The sequence below is a fragment of the Pelophylax lessonae genome (assembly GCF_965119305.1).
Source record: "Pelophylax lessonae genome assembly, chromosome: 5".
In the NCBI taxonomy this organism is placed as follows: Eukaryota; Metazoa; Chordata; class Amphibia; order Anura; family Ranidae; genus Pelophylax; species Pelophylax lessonae.
In genome coordinates, this window is record NC_138772.1 from 488,251,902 (window position 1) to 488,266,627 (window position 14,726).

At 44.5% G+C, this 14,726-nt stretch overlaps 1 protein-coding gene across 1 annotated transcript in view; it reads right to left on the reverse strand.

Annotated features, from left to right (window-relative positions):
• Window positions 1–5,268: 5,268 nt before the first annotated feature.
• RRM2B (ribonucleotide reductase regulatory TP53 inducible subunit M2B) overlaps window positions 5,269–14,726 on the reverse strand; it is a 32,365-nt gene continuing 22,907 nt past the window's right edge. Inside the window, exons 8-9 of the mRNA XM_082259333.1 lie at window positions 13,646–13,759; window positions 5,269–5,680 (exon numbers count right to left, since the gene is read on the reverse strand). Coding sequence (XP_082115459.1) covers window positions 5,528–5,680; window positions 13,646–13,759 — 267 coding nt within the window. The 3' untranslated portion in view covers window positions 5,269–5,527. The remainder of the gene's footprint in view (window positions 5,681–13,645; window positions 13,760–14,726) is intronic.

Below are 14,726 nucleotides of genomic sequence, written 5' to 3' on the forward strand. Positions count from 1 at the left end.
CTGGATGGCTGCAACAGTGCAGCCTGAAGTTTTTAGAAAGGGTGCAAGAAGCTTACTTTGGACTGGAGGCAGGGAGCGCCAGCCTTCCAGGGGACGCATGTGACTGGCTCGGGCTGGGCACTTGCTGCAGCTTGAAGTGGTCATCACCCCCAGGAGACTGAGCAAGGACCTGCTGAGCTGTCATCAGCATCGCTGAGGTGAGACACCCTGACACCCCCACATCCCATCTCGTCCTGTGCTGGCCATGGCCTGGGGGTCCTGCTGGGAGCTGACCATGGCCTGTGGGTCCTGCTGGGAGCTGACCATGGCCTGTGGGTCCTGCTGGGAGCTGACCATGGCCTGTGGGTCCTGCTGGGAGCTGATCATGGCCTGTGGGTCCTGACGACCATGGCCTGTGGGTCCTGCTGGGAGCTGACCATGGCCTGTGGGTCCTGCTGGGAGCTGACCATGGCCTGTGGGTCCAGCTGGGTGCTGGCCATGGCCTGTGGGTCCAGCTGGGTGCTGGCCATGGCCTGTGGGTCCTCCTGGGTGCTGGCCATGGCCTGTGGGTCCTGCTGGGTGCTGGCCATGGCCTGTGGGTCCTGCTGGGTGCTGGCCATGGCCTGTTGGTCCTGCTGGGTGCTGGCCATGGCCTGCGGGTCCTGCTGGATGCTGGCCATGGCCTGCTGGATGCTGGCCATGGCCTGCTGGTCCTGCTGGATGCTGGCCATGGCCTATGGGTCCTTCTGGCCACTGAGTCCTGCAGGTCCTGCTGGGAGCTGGCCATGGCCTATGGGTCCTGCTGGCCACTAAGTCCTGCTGGCCTGCAGGTCCTGCTGGGAGCTGGCCATGGCCAGTTTACAGCAGGACCGACAGGCCAGCAGGACCCACAGGCCATGGCTAGCTCCCCGCAAAACTTACAGGCCAGCGGCCTGCAGGACCAACAGCGATGGGCACTGGTGAGGCTGCATTGATGAGGCTGAGCTAATGGGCACTTGTCAGGCTGCACTGATGGGCACTGGTGAGGCTCCATTGATGGGCACTGATCAAGCTGCATTGATGGACACTGCTGAGGCTGCATTGATGAGCACTGATGAGGCTGCTCCGATCCTTAGATCTCAGGGGTTCATGCTGGGACTTGGAAGTCCATTACTTTTGGGAGGTATGAACTTCCTAAAAGTGAAGGACTGCAAGATCCAGCATGAACCCCTCTGAGCGGTGGACGTGACAATCCCTCCTAACTAGTGAAGGACTACAAGTCCCAACATGACCCACTGAAATCTAAGAATGTGATAAAAGTGAAGGACTACTAGTCCCAGTATGAGCCCCTCAGAGCTGAGGACATGACAGTCCCAACTAGTGAAGGGTTTTAAGTCCCAGCATGACCCCTTAGAGCTTGTGGGTTCATGCTGGAACTTTTAGTCATTCACTAGTTGGGGGAGCGGGGGGTGTCAGGTCTTCAGCTCTGAAGGGTTCATACAGAGACTTGTCTGCACTGCTTGCACTTTAGTTCCTGAGGCTATGGTTTTAAATAATTGTACTGTTTTGTGCATTACAAATAAAATATGTGCATAGGAATTTGTTCATATTTTTTTCAAACTATAGTCCGGCCCCCAATAGCGTCTGTGGGACAGTGAACTGGCCCCCTGTTTAAAAAGTTTGAGGACCCCTGGCATAGACAGACTACTGCTGATTCTAGTTTAGGCAGATCATTTCTATACTAGTGGTCATCTCAGCTACAGAAACTGTTAATTTTGTGATGAAAGCAGTTCTACCATTAAAGATAGAACATAATTTTAGCCTGAGGTTCTTGAATGAACTGGAAGCAGATTGGTTAATATGCAGTATTGCAAACCTTTGTTGTTCTTTGCACTAGATTATTAGTCCAGCCTTTGCAGGTACTTAAGGTGTTGCATTCCACCAATTTGACCAGAACTAATTCAGGTTCAAAGTCAGCGCACCTTTCCCAATACCCAAAGTACTGCAGGAACTGCCCGACTCTTTGACCCTAAGCAGAGCAAACTGGCTAATTGTGGTATTGGGCTCTCCCACAGCAAGGGTGCAGATCACACACTGCCTTTAGTGTAGCAGAAGAGGGCAAACACATCAATATCCCCTTGGGACATTTAAAGTGAAACTAATGGGTGTGCGTCTGGTTTTTATTTTTAGGTTTCTACATTTTTTTTTTTATTAGTTTATACATTTGCGGTTTACCATTTATATGAAATCTTTTATTAAAAAATTTATTTAAAACAAACATTTAAGGTGCACCCTAAAAAATGGTGTCACAGAGCATAATGGGCTTTCTAAAGAGACAGCAAAGCAGAAACGGTTTGCTTTCAGACTGTCTCTCGTTAAAATCTGATATGGTCTAACTATCTTAACGAAGCAGGCAGGGATAGAGACAGAGGGCAATGAGTCACTACTCTGACTCTTTCAACTGCATGTAAATTTGAGCTTGAGCAACAGCAGACTCTTTTTCAGCAAAGTGTATGTGTATATATATATATATATATATATATATATATATATATATATATATTATATTATATATATATATATACACACACACACACACACACACACACACACACACATACACACACAGTATGACTTTAGGACAGCTACAGATGAATTAAAATTTGGCCAGTTCAACAGGAACCAACCAAATTTCGATCCATCTATGGGGGGGATGGTTGTACTGAAGTTAATCTATTGATCAACTTCAGTACAACCAGCCTGTTGGCTATAGCTGGCATCAGTAATTATTGTATTCTGGGGGGCAGTGAACCTTCCCACTGCCAACAGCGCAGCTGGAGGGATTCCTCCATCAACAAACACTGCGTTGACGGGGGTATGGATTTTCTTTACTTCAACCAGTGGTAGAAGGAAAGAAAATTGCATAATGCATGGTCAGCTAGATATAGAAATAGGAAATATTCTTCATTTACCTGAAAATAAAAATGTAATCGTAATTTTTCATTCTCAAACAATATTTAAAAGCTCTATACATTCCCTTTAAAATGTCATATTTATTTCATACATTGGAAGCACACTAAACACTGTAATTTTTTTTTTTTAAAGTACTATAAACATGAATTTAAATACTCATCACTTGTGTTGTTGGGAAGTGGATTCTGGTGTAATTCCTATACCATCAGAATTTGGCCTAGTAATCTAAAATCATATGGCCCCCCACCCTGTCCTTGGTGGAGTGTTTGGTGGGTTGCTCAGAACAGCTTCTAACTACTGTCTCTACCAATATAGCAGCGGGTTTAAATCAACTATTCTAAAGTATTTTAGCCTATCCAATCAGCGGTGTGAAGCATAAGGTGATGTGCCAATTGCTGGATTACCTTTACCACCTTTAGTCACATAGGAGCTAGTGCAATAATAAAGGCTAAAAACACATGTCAGCATATCAAGGCATTCAACTCTGGCCTGCTCTATGTAATGTAACACTGCAGGAAAACCTCATGATCTTGATGAGCATTAACTGCTCAAACAGTGAATGGTCAACTGGAAAGTTTCAGACAATTTCCTCTGCTCTTTTCTACATAGCTGTAAAATGGCATTGCAAGATCCTCACTATAGACACTAGGGGGTTGATTTACTAAAACAAGAGGGTGCAAAATCTGGTGCAACTCTGCATAGTAGCCAATCAGCTTCCAACTTCAGCTTGTTCAATTAAGCCTTAACAATAAAAAGCTGGAAGCTCAATACGTACCAAAAATTTGAGACCATTTGGGAATCCTGGGCTGCCTATACTCACACCTCGCTTATCTATTGAGGGGTCTATCTCACACCATTAGTGGATCTTGGGACCTCCAGGGCGTATATGTATCCCACCCCTACTCTTCTCCCCCCTCTCTTTTCTTCTTCTTGTCCGTTATCCCGTTTGTCTTCTCTTACCCCCTGGTCTCTTTGCCCTTTCTCCACCCGTTGGTAGGTATCTACTTTTGTTAGGGTAACCATGCCAGGATTCTAGTTGATCCTGCTCTTCTACGGTCTCCCTTCTATAAGGACCTTTTTTCTGAAAATACTACTTATGCTTCTCATCGAAGCACAGATGTTACTGCCCTCCTGATTTATGCTCCTCACCAGAGACCTTAGCAAATCACCTAAGCGGTCCTGACTCTCATCCGAACCGGCTTCACTATTTTGCATTCTGAACTCCCTCAGTCTGCTGCTGATCACTTATTCGGGTGGGGTCTTTCCTGGCTCTCCGGGCGACAGATTGTGATCCCATTGGGGTTGCCTGGGGATCAGGGGGGTCCCCCCCGACTGCATGATGTTCTACTTTTACTCACGTTGCTCTTCCTCCATAGGAGCCTCTTTACCTGCATTGTTGTTTATGGCTGACATTTTTCACTCCACAGGTCATAACTTGTATGGTGAAGCTTTCTGTAAGTTACCTACCAATTTATATGGCTAAATGCAGTTATCTGTTGATGGATTTTGTTAAAACTTAATAAAAATCTTTGAAAGTAAAAGCTGGAAGCTGATTGGTTTCTATGCAGAGCTGCACTAGATTCTGCACTCTCCAGCTTTAGTAAATCAACCTCTGAGTGACAAATTATATAAAGTTAAAAAAAAAAAAACAAACAAAGCAGCCCAATGAACTGGAACACCAGCATTGCACAAATCTGCAGGCTAGTGTAAATCTAGCCTAAATCTTAGTAACTACAGTATGTGACATATGCTAGCGTACTACTGTAAGTGGTTTACTATTCTTCAGAAGCTTTTCAAAGAAAAGATATTTAAATAAAAAAAAATGTATATTACAACATTTGCATGTCTTTAATAAGGCCTCATCCACAGGGGCGTTGATGCCCATTCACAAGCTGATGCCCCTGAAAGACCATTTCTTTCTGTGTCCCTAGCCGGCAGGTGCTGTGTGCAGGCAGTCCATTTGTCGTAATGTTGCATGCCTATCATATTAGGATAAGAGTCTGTGTCCGTGCAGCCACTGCATCTTCAAAGGCTGCCTGCATGCAGCACCTGCCAGCTAGGGATACAAAAACAAATGGTTGTTCGCCATGTACAGGCTTCAGCGCCCGTGTGAACAAGGTCTAAACCGTAAAAACAGCTTTATAAATATATATATATTCAAGTAAAAAGGCCACATTTCATATCCATTATTAACACATACAATAAGGTCTCAAATAACTTAAAGTATAGCTCCTTCTAGCCAACTGCCTCAAGTAGAACAGTTACCAAAATGTTTTTTTTTTTACTTTTTCTGCTTAAGCAAAGCAGAAGAGTCATTCCCAACAAAGACATAGGCCTTGGCTCAGGAGATGGAGGATCAACCCATTCCCCGTTACATTTTAAAATCAAATAAAATCAGTTTTTAGAAAACAGGAGCCATCTTTGGCACACATACTGTAGTAGCATTAAATAGCCACAATGGACATGTTAAGAACACTAAATGCCCCATGTGTCTGGACGGAGGAGCTCATTCGATATAGCACGAGCTTTGTATGTGGCTTGACCCTCAGACCACGGCCTCTACTCCGGTTTGTCACATGCCACCTCAGTCAGTCAATTAAAAATCTGCATCAAGCGTGAAGACATTGTCCTGTGTATGTGACATCACCGCGAATCGCTGGTATTCTGAAACACGCTTCTCGAAGAAGTTGGTTTTCCCTTCCAGAGAAATGTTCTCCATGAAATCAAAAGGATTTTCTACTTGAAACACCTGAAAGGAAGATAAAAGTTTAAAACTATAATTATTTTATTTATAATTCCACTTAACTGCGTTATGTGAATATTCTGAGAATCAATGTACCCTTCTCTTGCTAAAAAAAGCTGCTTCCTTGTGTGATGAAACCTAGGCAGCTTAGGTCATATGGTTTCTGGCTACCATTACATTGCAGCGGTTCCATGTCATTAAAGACTGCAGAGAGTCTATTGTTCCAAATTCCAGACCCTGTCTGGTACATTTTGCATAGAAATTTGAAGATCAGCACAGCACAACCTACCTAGGTGATCAGAGTGGCTCACCTACAACAAAACATCACAGGTTCTAGGAGGCTGCAGATCCATTCAGATTCATATAATAATTTAATTTATTATATACATTACAGAAAATGGTTATCCTTACTTACCATAATTTTCCTTTCCTGGATCCTTCCCATGTCAGCCTACCATGGATCAGCTCCGCCCCCTCTAACCCCTCCAGGACCACCTTTTTCTTAGCCCATAAAGGGCGGCTGTCTGCCCAAGCAAGTGTTCATATCATCCCACCTCGCAACGGAAAAATAGAGAGAGAATCCCCGGCTGACATGGGGGGGATCCAGGAAAGGAAAATTTCGGTAAGTAGGGATAAAAGTTTTCCGTATTCATGGACCTCCCCATGTCAGCCTTAGTCTCAGTCCTAAGAGAGGGAGGGAGGATAATCTAAGTAAAAAAGAAAAACAAACAGTCCAGCACTTGATGCTGCTAAATATAAATATAATTAATGGCTGAAAGCCGCTATATAAGCCGCCATATTAACAGTAGAACCAAAGACTTCTGAAGACGGAAGAGACACATTCACCCTGTAATGCGGGATGAAGGTATTGGGCGCGCTCCAGCTTGCTGCTCTGCATACTACTTCAGACGATACTTTAGCATACGCTGCCCAGGAAGCTGCCATAACCCTAGTCCAACATGCCTCAACTTCACAGGGTGGAGGAAGACCTAAAGATTTGTATGCAATTTGAATGGTCTTGACGATCCAAGAGGATTTGATCTTGGACGGCACCGCCAACCCCTTCTTTGGACTGATCGGGAAAACAAACAGTTGATCCTGTCTTTGGAACTACTTAGTCCGGTCCAGGTAGGTAGATAAGGAGGAAACAGAGTCCAGCTTCCTCCATTCAGCATCTGCTTCAGCCACCAGAAAGGGCTGGAGCACTGACTGGTAGAAATGAATAACAGCGCAAAAAATGGTGTATCAGCCCTCATAAAGGGATCAATGTGTTGGGTAATAAGTGAATCAGAAAATAATAAATATGGGTATTCTAAAAATAACCTCTAGTGATATGATAAAAAATCAAATGAATGAGCAATCAATTGCAATAAATAAAATTATTGAACCAATAAATAGAAACAGTCCATATAACGGTGCAGCAAGTAGCCAGTGAAAGTTCTAAAAAAGAAAATAAAGTGCTCGCATGCTGGAAAATACACGTGTGTCACAGTGATATGGTGCTATGGTATGAACCAATATTAAAATATAAAAATAAAATTGGAAACAGTCCAATAAATCGTGCAGCAAGTAGCCAGTGAAAGTTCCGTAGAGAAACAGCCAAATAAAGTGCTCAAGTGCTGGAAGACACACGTATGCCACAGTGATGCGGTGCTAAGGTGAATGGTTCCTCTCCCCAAGAGTGATTACACTTACCGGACGGCGTGGACCCCCAGACCTTATGGTGTGTGGGTCTCACAGGCAGGGTCCGGTATATATTCCGGGCAGCGATCCTTTAACCAGGATGGTAACCGGTGTGGATCCCCTAAGCTCTCTCAGCAAGGGTTATGCCATACATAAGGGAAAAGAGGAATGCCAATAGTGTAATACTGCTTAACACAGGTTTTAATGGTAGTAAAAGATGAATAAACTCACATTCCATATGATAAATACAGGCGATACAGGGTAATGGTAGATCCTAGTCGGATGACGGTGCGCAGCGGGGCTTGGCTCCGGCGTGCGTTCCACCGCTACCGGAAGTGACGATGCTACGGGCGTGCAGCCGGAAATTGCGTTGACGCGTTTCGCCAACCAATAGGCGTTCTCACAGACTTATTTCCGGCTGTCAGGAGGGCGTTCTTTTTATACCACTCTGTACGGATCATGGATACGTATTTCCTTATCCTGTTGGGTGTACCTAGCCTCATGTACACCCAACAGGAAGTCAGCTCCGGTTTATTTCCTTAATATGCCGATATACATAATCTTTACATGAATCCGGATATATAAACAAAAAATGACAAATACCTTATGCCCCTTGCGGATTTCAAATATACCCCTTCAGAATGTGCATACATCAACTTAAAAAAGTGTTTCACCGATGTCTTAAAATGCACATCGGGTATAATGATAAACATATTGGATATTAAGTTAAAAATAAGAATTTAATAGTAAAAAAAATTTAATAGTAAAAAAAAAAAAAAAAACCAAAGACTTCTGAAGACGGAGGAGACACATTCACCCTGTAATGAGGGATGAAGGTATTGGGCGCGCTCCAGCTTGCTGCTCTGCATACTACTTCAGACGATACTTTAGCATACGCTGCCCAGGAAGCTGCCATAACCCTAGTCCAACATGCCTTAACTTCAGAGGGTGGAGGAAGACCTAAAGATTTGTATGCAATTTGAATGGTCTTGACGATCCAAGAGGATTTGATCTTGGACGGCACCGCCAACCCCTTCTTTGGACTGATCGGGAAAACAAACAGTTGATCCTGTCTTTGGAACTACTTAGTCCGGTCCAGGTAGGTAGATAAGGAGGAAACAGTGTCCAGCTTCCTCCATTCAGCATCTGCTTCAGCCACCAGAAAGGGCTGGAGCACTGACTCCCAACTTAAATAAAATTAGGTTACAGCTTTCGGAAGAAAACTTGGTACCGGTCTGAGCACAGCCCTGTCCTGAAGAAACAGACAATATGGTTCCCTCATGGAGAAGGCACATAATTCAGAGACTCTCCTGGCCGAGGCAATGGCCATCAAGAAAGCCGTGCTTAAGGTCAAATGAAATAAGGAGCATTAGGAAACCGGGTTAAATGGGGGAGCCAACATGGCCTTCAAGACCAAAAACAAGTCCAATTTGAGAAACAACGATTTCACTTGAGGTCTAATCCTCCTGGTTGCTTATAAAAAATGGACCACCAAAGGATCCAATGCCCATCTCCTATTTGCAGGGCTGACAAGGCGGAAATCTGGACCTTCAAGGTATTATAGGCTAATCCATTGTCTAGACCACACTGCAGGAACTCCCAAAATATTAGACACCGAAGGAGACCCAGAATTCCAATCCCTTTCTGCAGAGAAAGACAAAAAAGCCTTCCGAATCCAGTGAGAAGATGAATTTGTTTTCTTATTAGCTTGCACCAAGATATCTAGAACCCGTTCTGAAAGATCTAGACCCCTCAAAGATCTTCTTTCAGTCTCCATGCCATCAATTTTAGCCTTCCGGGGTTCGGGTGACAGATTCAATTTTGCAGCAGGAGATCCTGGCAAACGGGTAGAGGTATTGGATGACCAACCATCTTCCATACTAGCGGAAACCATGGCCTTCTGGGCCAGAAGGGCAAAATCACTATGGCTGCAACTTTTTCTTGACAAAACTTCAACAAGACCTTGAGAATCAACGGAAGCAGAGAAAACCCACACACCAGGGGGAAACTCCATGGCTTGGAGAGAGCATCCTGACCCAAGGCTTGCAGATGCCAGACTTGGGAGAAGAAGCGAGGAAGCTGATAATTCTTCGCTGAGGACATAAGGTCTATTGCTGGTGTCCCCCAGGCTTCGAAGATCCCTCGTAAGTATCTGGGATTTAGGCCCCACTCGTTGTGGTCTATGAAACTTCGACTCAACTCATCCGCCAGAACATTCACGGCCCCTGGCAGGTAGGTTGCTGTAAAGAAGTAACATTTCTTTCCACCCACAGAAAGATTTGTCAGGCCACCTGAAGAAGCGGGAGACTCCTGGTGCCACCTTGCCGAGTTACGTAAGCCACGGTGGTTTTGTTGTCTGACAGGACCATGACTGCCTCATCCTGTAGGACAGGTTGGAACACTAGTAGAGCGCGACAAAAGGCCCCCAACTCCAATAGATTTGAACTGTGAGAAATCTGTGCCTTCCGTCGGACTGGCATCCATTGTCACCTCTACCGGCTCCAGGGACTCCAGCGTTACTCCGAAATAGAGTGCGGGAGACTCTACCAAGCCAAAGACAGAATTATAGAAACCGGCATGCGGATCCTCTGGATCAAGGGGTAGCGATCCCATTGGAGAAGTAAATTGAATTGAAATCTCCTTTGCCACCTGGCACATCGGGATCGTGGAGAACAGAAGGCCAAGATACTGCATACATTTCTTCGAGCTCAAAAAGGATCTGGACATCACCTGCTTTATCCGGGTTTGACTCTCCTGAACACTCCTCTGGGGAAGAAAGACATGACCCAGCACCGTATTGAACTGTACCCCCAGATATTCTAGCACCTGGGTCGGACATATCAGACTTTTTCGATGATTGAATAACCACCCGAAACGAGAAAGCATCTCGCAAGTCAGAGCCACGTTCCAGAAAGAGCTCTGGAAGGGCCCAGAAGTAGTATGTCGTCCAAGTAATGGAAAATTTGGATGTCTTTGACCCTTAGAATTGCAATGACATCTGACAGCACTTTTGAGAATATTCAGGGAGCCGTGCAGTGGCCGAACGCAAGACAACGAAACTGGAAATTTCCGCCTTATACTGCAAACCTGAGGAAGCAATGGAAATCCACATCTATGGGAACATGCAGGTAGGCATCTGCCAGATCTATGGAGGCCATCCAGTCTCCTTCTTTCACAATCTGTTTTCAAAGATTCCATCTTGAATGGCAGAACCCTCAAAGGAATTAAAACATTTTAGGTCCAAGACTGGTCTGAAACCTCCCGATTTCTTTCTTGCCAAGGGGGAATAAATTCCTTGACCCCATTCCCCGGCTTGGGCCTGGGACAATGGCCCCTGCTGCACGCTAGCAGGAGAGAAGAATTATCACTTCCAAGCCCCTCTCCCGAAGACTCAGCCTCCAACTCTGTTACTCAAATCTTGAGGGCCGCTGCCACAGACGTGACTGCCATAGCCGGCCTGCATGCTGCACCCGCCACCGTATACAATCTCTTTAAATCGGTGTCAATTTAGAGTGGATCTGCCTGGTCAACAGCATTATGGCAGCGGAGGAGTGGGTCGAGAAATGCAGGGACCGTTATGAGCAATGTCACAGTATCTGGGCCACATGGATTTATTACACCTCAGTCACTGACTCTGTGCAGACACCTTGGAGTGCTCCAGGCCACGCTATCTACCCCCGTACCAGTGGATCCTAGGCTTACACCAGGTGAGGCCATATAGTTTTTGCAGAATTATATATCACTACATCGCATATTACTATCTTTGTACCTCTGTGTATAGTGGACCCATATGGGAAAGAATTTTTCATATACTTTGCTGTTATTTTTGGCGCTGTTCTAGGATGTTCTATTGGCTGTCTTTTCCCCTTGTTCTTTTCTAATTCTCTTCTTAGTGTTTCCCCTTACCCCCCTTTCTATTCCTCCCCCTCTAGCTCCAAGCCTCCTCCCTTCCCCCATTCTTGCCTTTTTCTTTCCCCTTGGTTTCTCTCTTTACCTTTTTGTGTTATCAAGTCGTACCTTCCTTCCTGGCTTGTCTGTTTAGTTCAGAGGAGCCAAGTTATATCTAGGCGGATGGCACCCTTGGCGGGCCACTGCACTCTTTTCTATATGCTGTCTGTACGAGTTTACATTCAATGGCTACCTTCTGTACTGTTTTTCTGGAGAGGTCAGAGCTGACCCCAAGATAGGCTGACACGGGGAGGTCCAGGAAATTATATATAACACACACACACACATATAGCACTGGGCTGTGGAGGGGATGGGGAGTGGCCGGCTCAGGCTCTCGCTGAGAGGCCGAGTTGGGTGTTGGTCCAGGCACCTGGCGGATCCCGACTTCAATTGTTGTGATGACCCGGTGCCTGGGCCGACTTCTGCGACGTCAGCAGAATGCCGACTTCAGCCCATTTTCTGCTGACAACGGGTCCCAGAAGTGCAGAACGAGCTGCACTCCTGTGATCCATAGGAGATGTACACCTAAACTAACTTTGGTTGTAAATCTTCTTTAATATTCAGTAGGCCCTAATTTTGCCACCAAAACAGCCCTGACCCACTGAAGCATAGAACCCACTAGACCTGTGAAGCTACGCTGTGGTAACTGGCACCCAGTCGCCAGTAGCAGATCCTTAAAGGTCCTGTAAGTTGGGAGGTGGGGCCTTCATGGATCAGACTTTTTTTTCAGCACATGCCACAGATGCTCGATTGGAATGAGACCTGGAGAATTTGGAGGTCAATACCTCAAACTTATTGCTGTGTTTCTTATACCATTCTTGAACCATTTTTGAAGTGTGACAGGGTGCATTATCCTGCTGAAAAAGGCCACTGCTATCAAGGAATACTGTTTCCATGAAGGAGTGTACTTGGGTCAGCAAAAATGTTTTGGGTAGAAGGTATGTGTCCAGTAACATCCACATGAATGGCAGGACCCAAGGTTTCCCAGCAGAACATTGCCCAAAGCATTACACTGACTGTCAGCTTAACTTCTTCCCATACTCCATCCTGGTACCATCTCTTCCCCAGGTAACACACACACACACACACACACACACACACGACTGTGGTAAAATAATATTTTTATGGTTTAGTTGTGAACTTTCCTCTTGCTAGTCTTAGGTCATGTTCTGATTCTTAGCTCTTAGCTACATATTAAAAATACTGCCTTCCTGAAAAATACTGCCTTCCTGAAATGTATTCACACTCAATGTATTTAAAAGGTTTTAATCATGTCCACCCCCCCGCCACCCTTTCTCTATGGCTGTACAGATTAAGTTCCTTAAATCTCTCCTCCTGATAGAATTTATCCCTCAGACCTTTTACCATTTTTGTGGCCTCTCTCTGGAATTGTTCTACCTTATCAATACTTGGATACAGGTTTCTTGAGCCAACGTTTATTAAGCAAGTCTCCCTTTCTCACTGATGAACCAATCGGGTTCGCCTGCAAAACTGACTAGACCACCAATAGTGCTCTATGAAGCGGCGGATGTGTCAGTTGACACCCACCGGCATCCGATAAAAACAGACGGATAGCGTTCCCCATCTGTCTGGTGGATTGGATCAGAAAACAGTTGGAAAGATAGGCGGTGCGTTCCATCCGACAGCCCATAGGGAACAGCGGCCTGTGTCCGTGTCAGCTCTGCATCAGCAGAGTGGACACAACCCTGTCATCCACCTACTCAGCGGGGATCAGCAGAGAGATCCCCTGCTGAACAGGCTGTTTAGCTGGCAGACTGCCAGTGTGAAAGGGGCCTAAGGCTCCTTGCACACAGGCCTGTGCAGCTGCAGTGCATTCCTTCCAGTGTTTAAGTGCACCTGGGAGAAACAGGTACATCATCCAGCCACACTCCAGGCAGCTTCCTAAACTTATTGGCAGGCTGCAGTTTGATGAGGCTGAATGCTGTACCGTTCAGACCCAGCCAGTGTCTAGGACCCGTTCGTTCAAGGAAGAGGATCTGAAAACACAGGTCACTAGAAATGCTGGGAGGGTACACTGCAGCTGGATGGCTCTGTGTGCAAGGGGCATTAAAAAAAAAAAAAAAAAAAAACAAAAAAAAAAAAAACAAAAAAAAAAAACACTTTTTAATTTTCTGCATAGAAAAGAACTGCATTTCTTTATGCCAAAAGAAGCAGCTGTAATCTACTCAATTAGCCAATAACCGGTATCCTCCAAACAATATTTTCCTGCATGGACCAATAGCTAAACCTCTGACACTGTTACCTTTTACAGGTACTTCTTTACAGCACTGTCAATTAATGCTACGCTTTACACACATATTGTACATTAACTTCACTTACCTTTGAAAAGCCAAGTTCAACCAGCAAGCGGTCTGCTACAAATTCAATGTAAGTCTTCATTAGTCTGCCGTTAATCCCTATGAGATCTACTGGTAAGGCTTCTGATAGAAACTCCTGCAAAGAGAGGACATAGGTCAGGGTTACAAAATTCAGCAAAGCATTTACAGCAAAAGCCCTTTCAAAATGTATTTCTTCCATTTTGAACAGAGTAGGACGGATTAGGACCTCTCACAAATCTCTTTGTTGGGGACACCAAGCTTAATGAAAATCAGCAACAAGTTCTAACATTCCAAAAAATTTTAAAAAAGGAAGAAAAAACGGTGGTGGGTGGGGGAAGGCCTTGGCTTGCTTAGGTTACGCTTTAATATAAATCAGTATTCTTTATAGGACCACATGTTCACCTACTGTACTCAGGATATATAATTATATTTCTTAAAAACAAAATCAGAGTGTAATGTAATTACTACAACCTGTCTTATGGTCAGCATACAGGAACTAATAGTGACCAATCAGCTATTGTCTTGCATTGCTCAGAGTGATGAATGCCAACGTTGGATTACTGCATTCTAGACATCCTCATTACTAAATAAAGGATATGCCATAGAAACAAAAAAACACATATTTACCACATCTCCACAATCCATGTACGACCTCCTAAAGCTGGCCATACACTAGTAGATTTTGGTTCAAATGTTCATTATATATATTATATATATATATATATATATATATATATATATATATATATATATATATATATATATATATATATATATAGCCTGTATAGTTAATAATGCCAACAGACTTGCTGAATGTAATTCAAAACTACTGTACTTCAAATATTAATTTGCTTTTAAACATTCTGTTAGAAGCTTGTTCAAGAAAAAAAAAAAATTTCCATCCAGTTCTTTAGAATTTTCTTATCACTACAGTTGGATTTGAGCCATGTATGGGCAGGCTGATTATACACAAGTTGATCAATCGATCAACTTGGGTACAACCAGCCGGTCAGATTTTTCATGCAATTATTGCTGCTAACAATAATCACTGTTTTCTTCCGGCCAGGATGGCTCCCCCATCC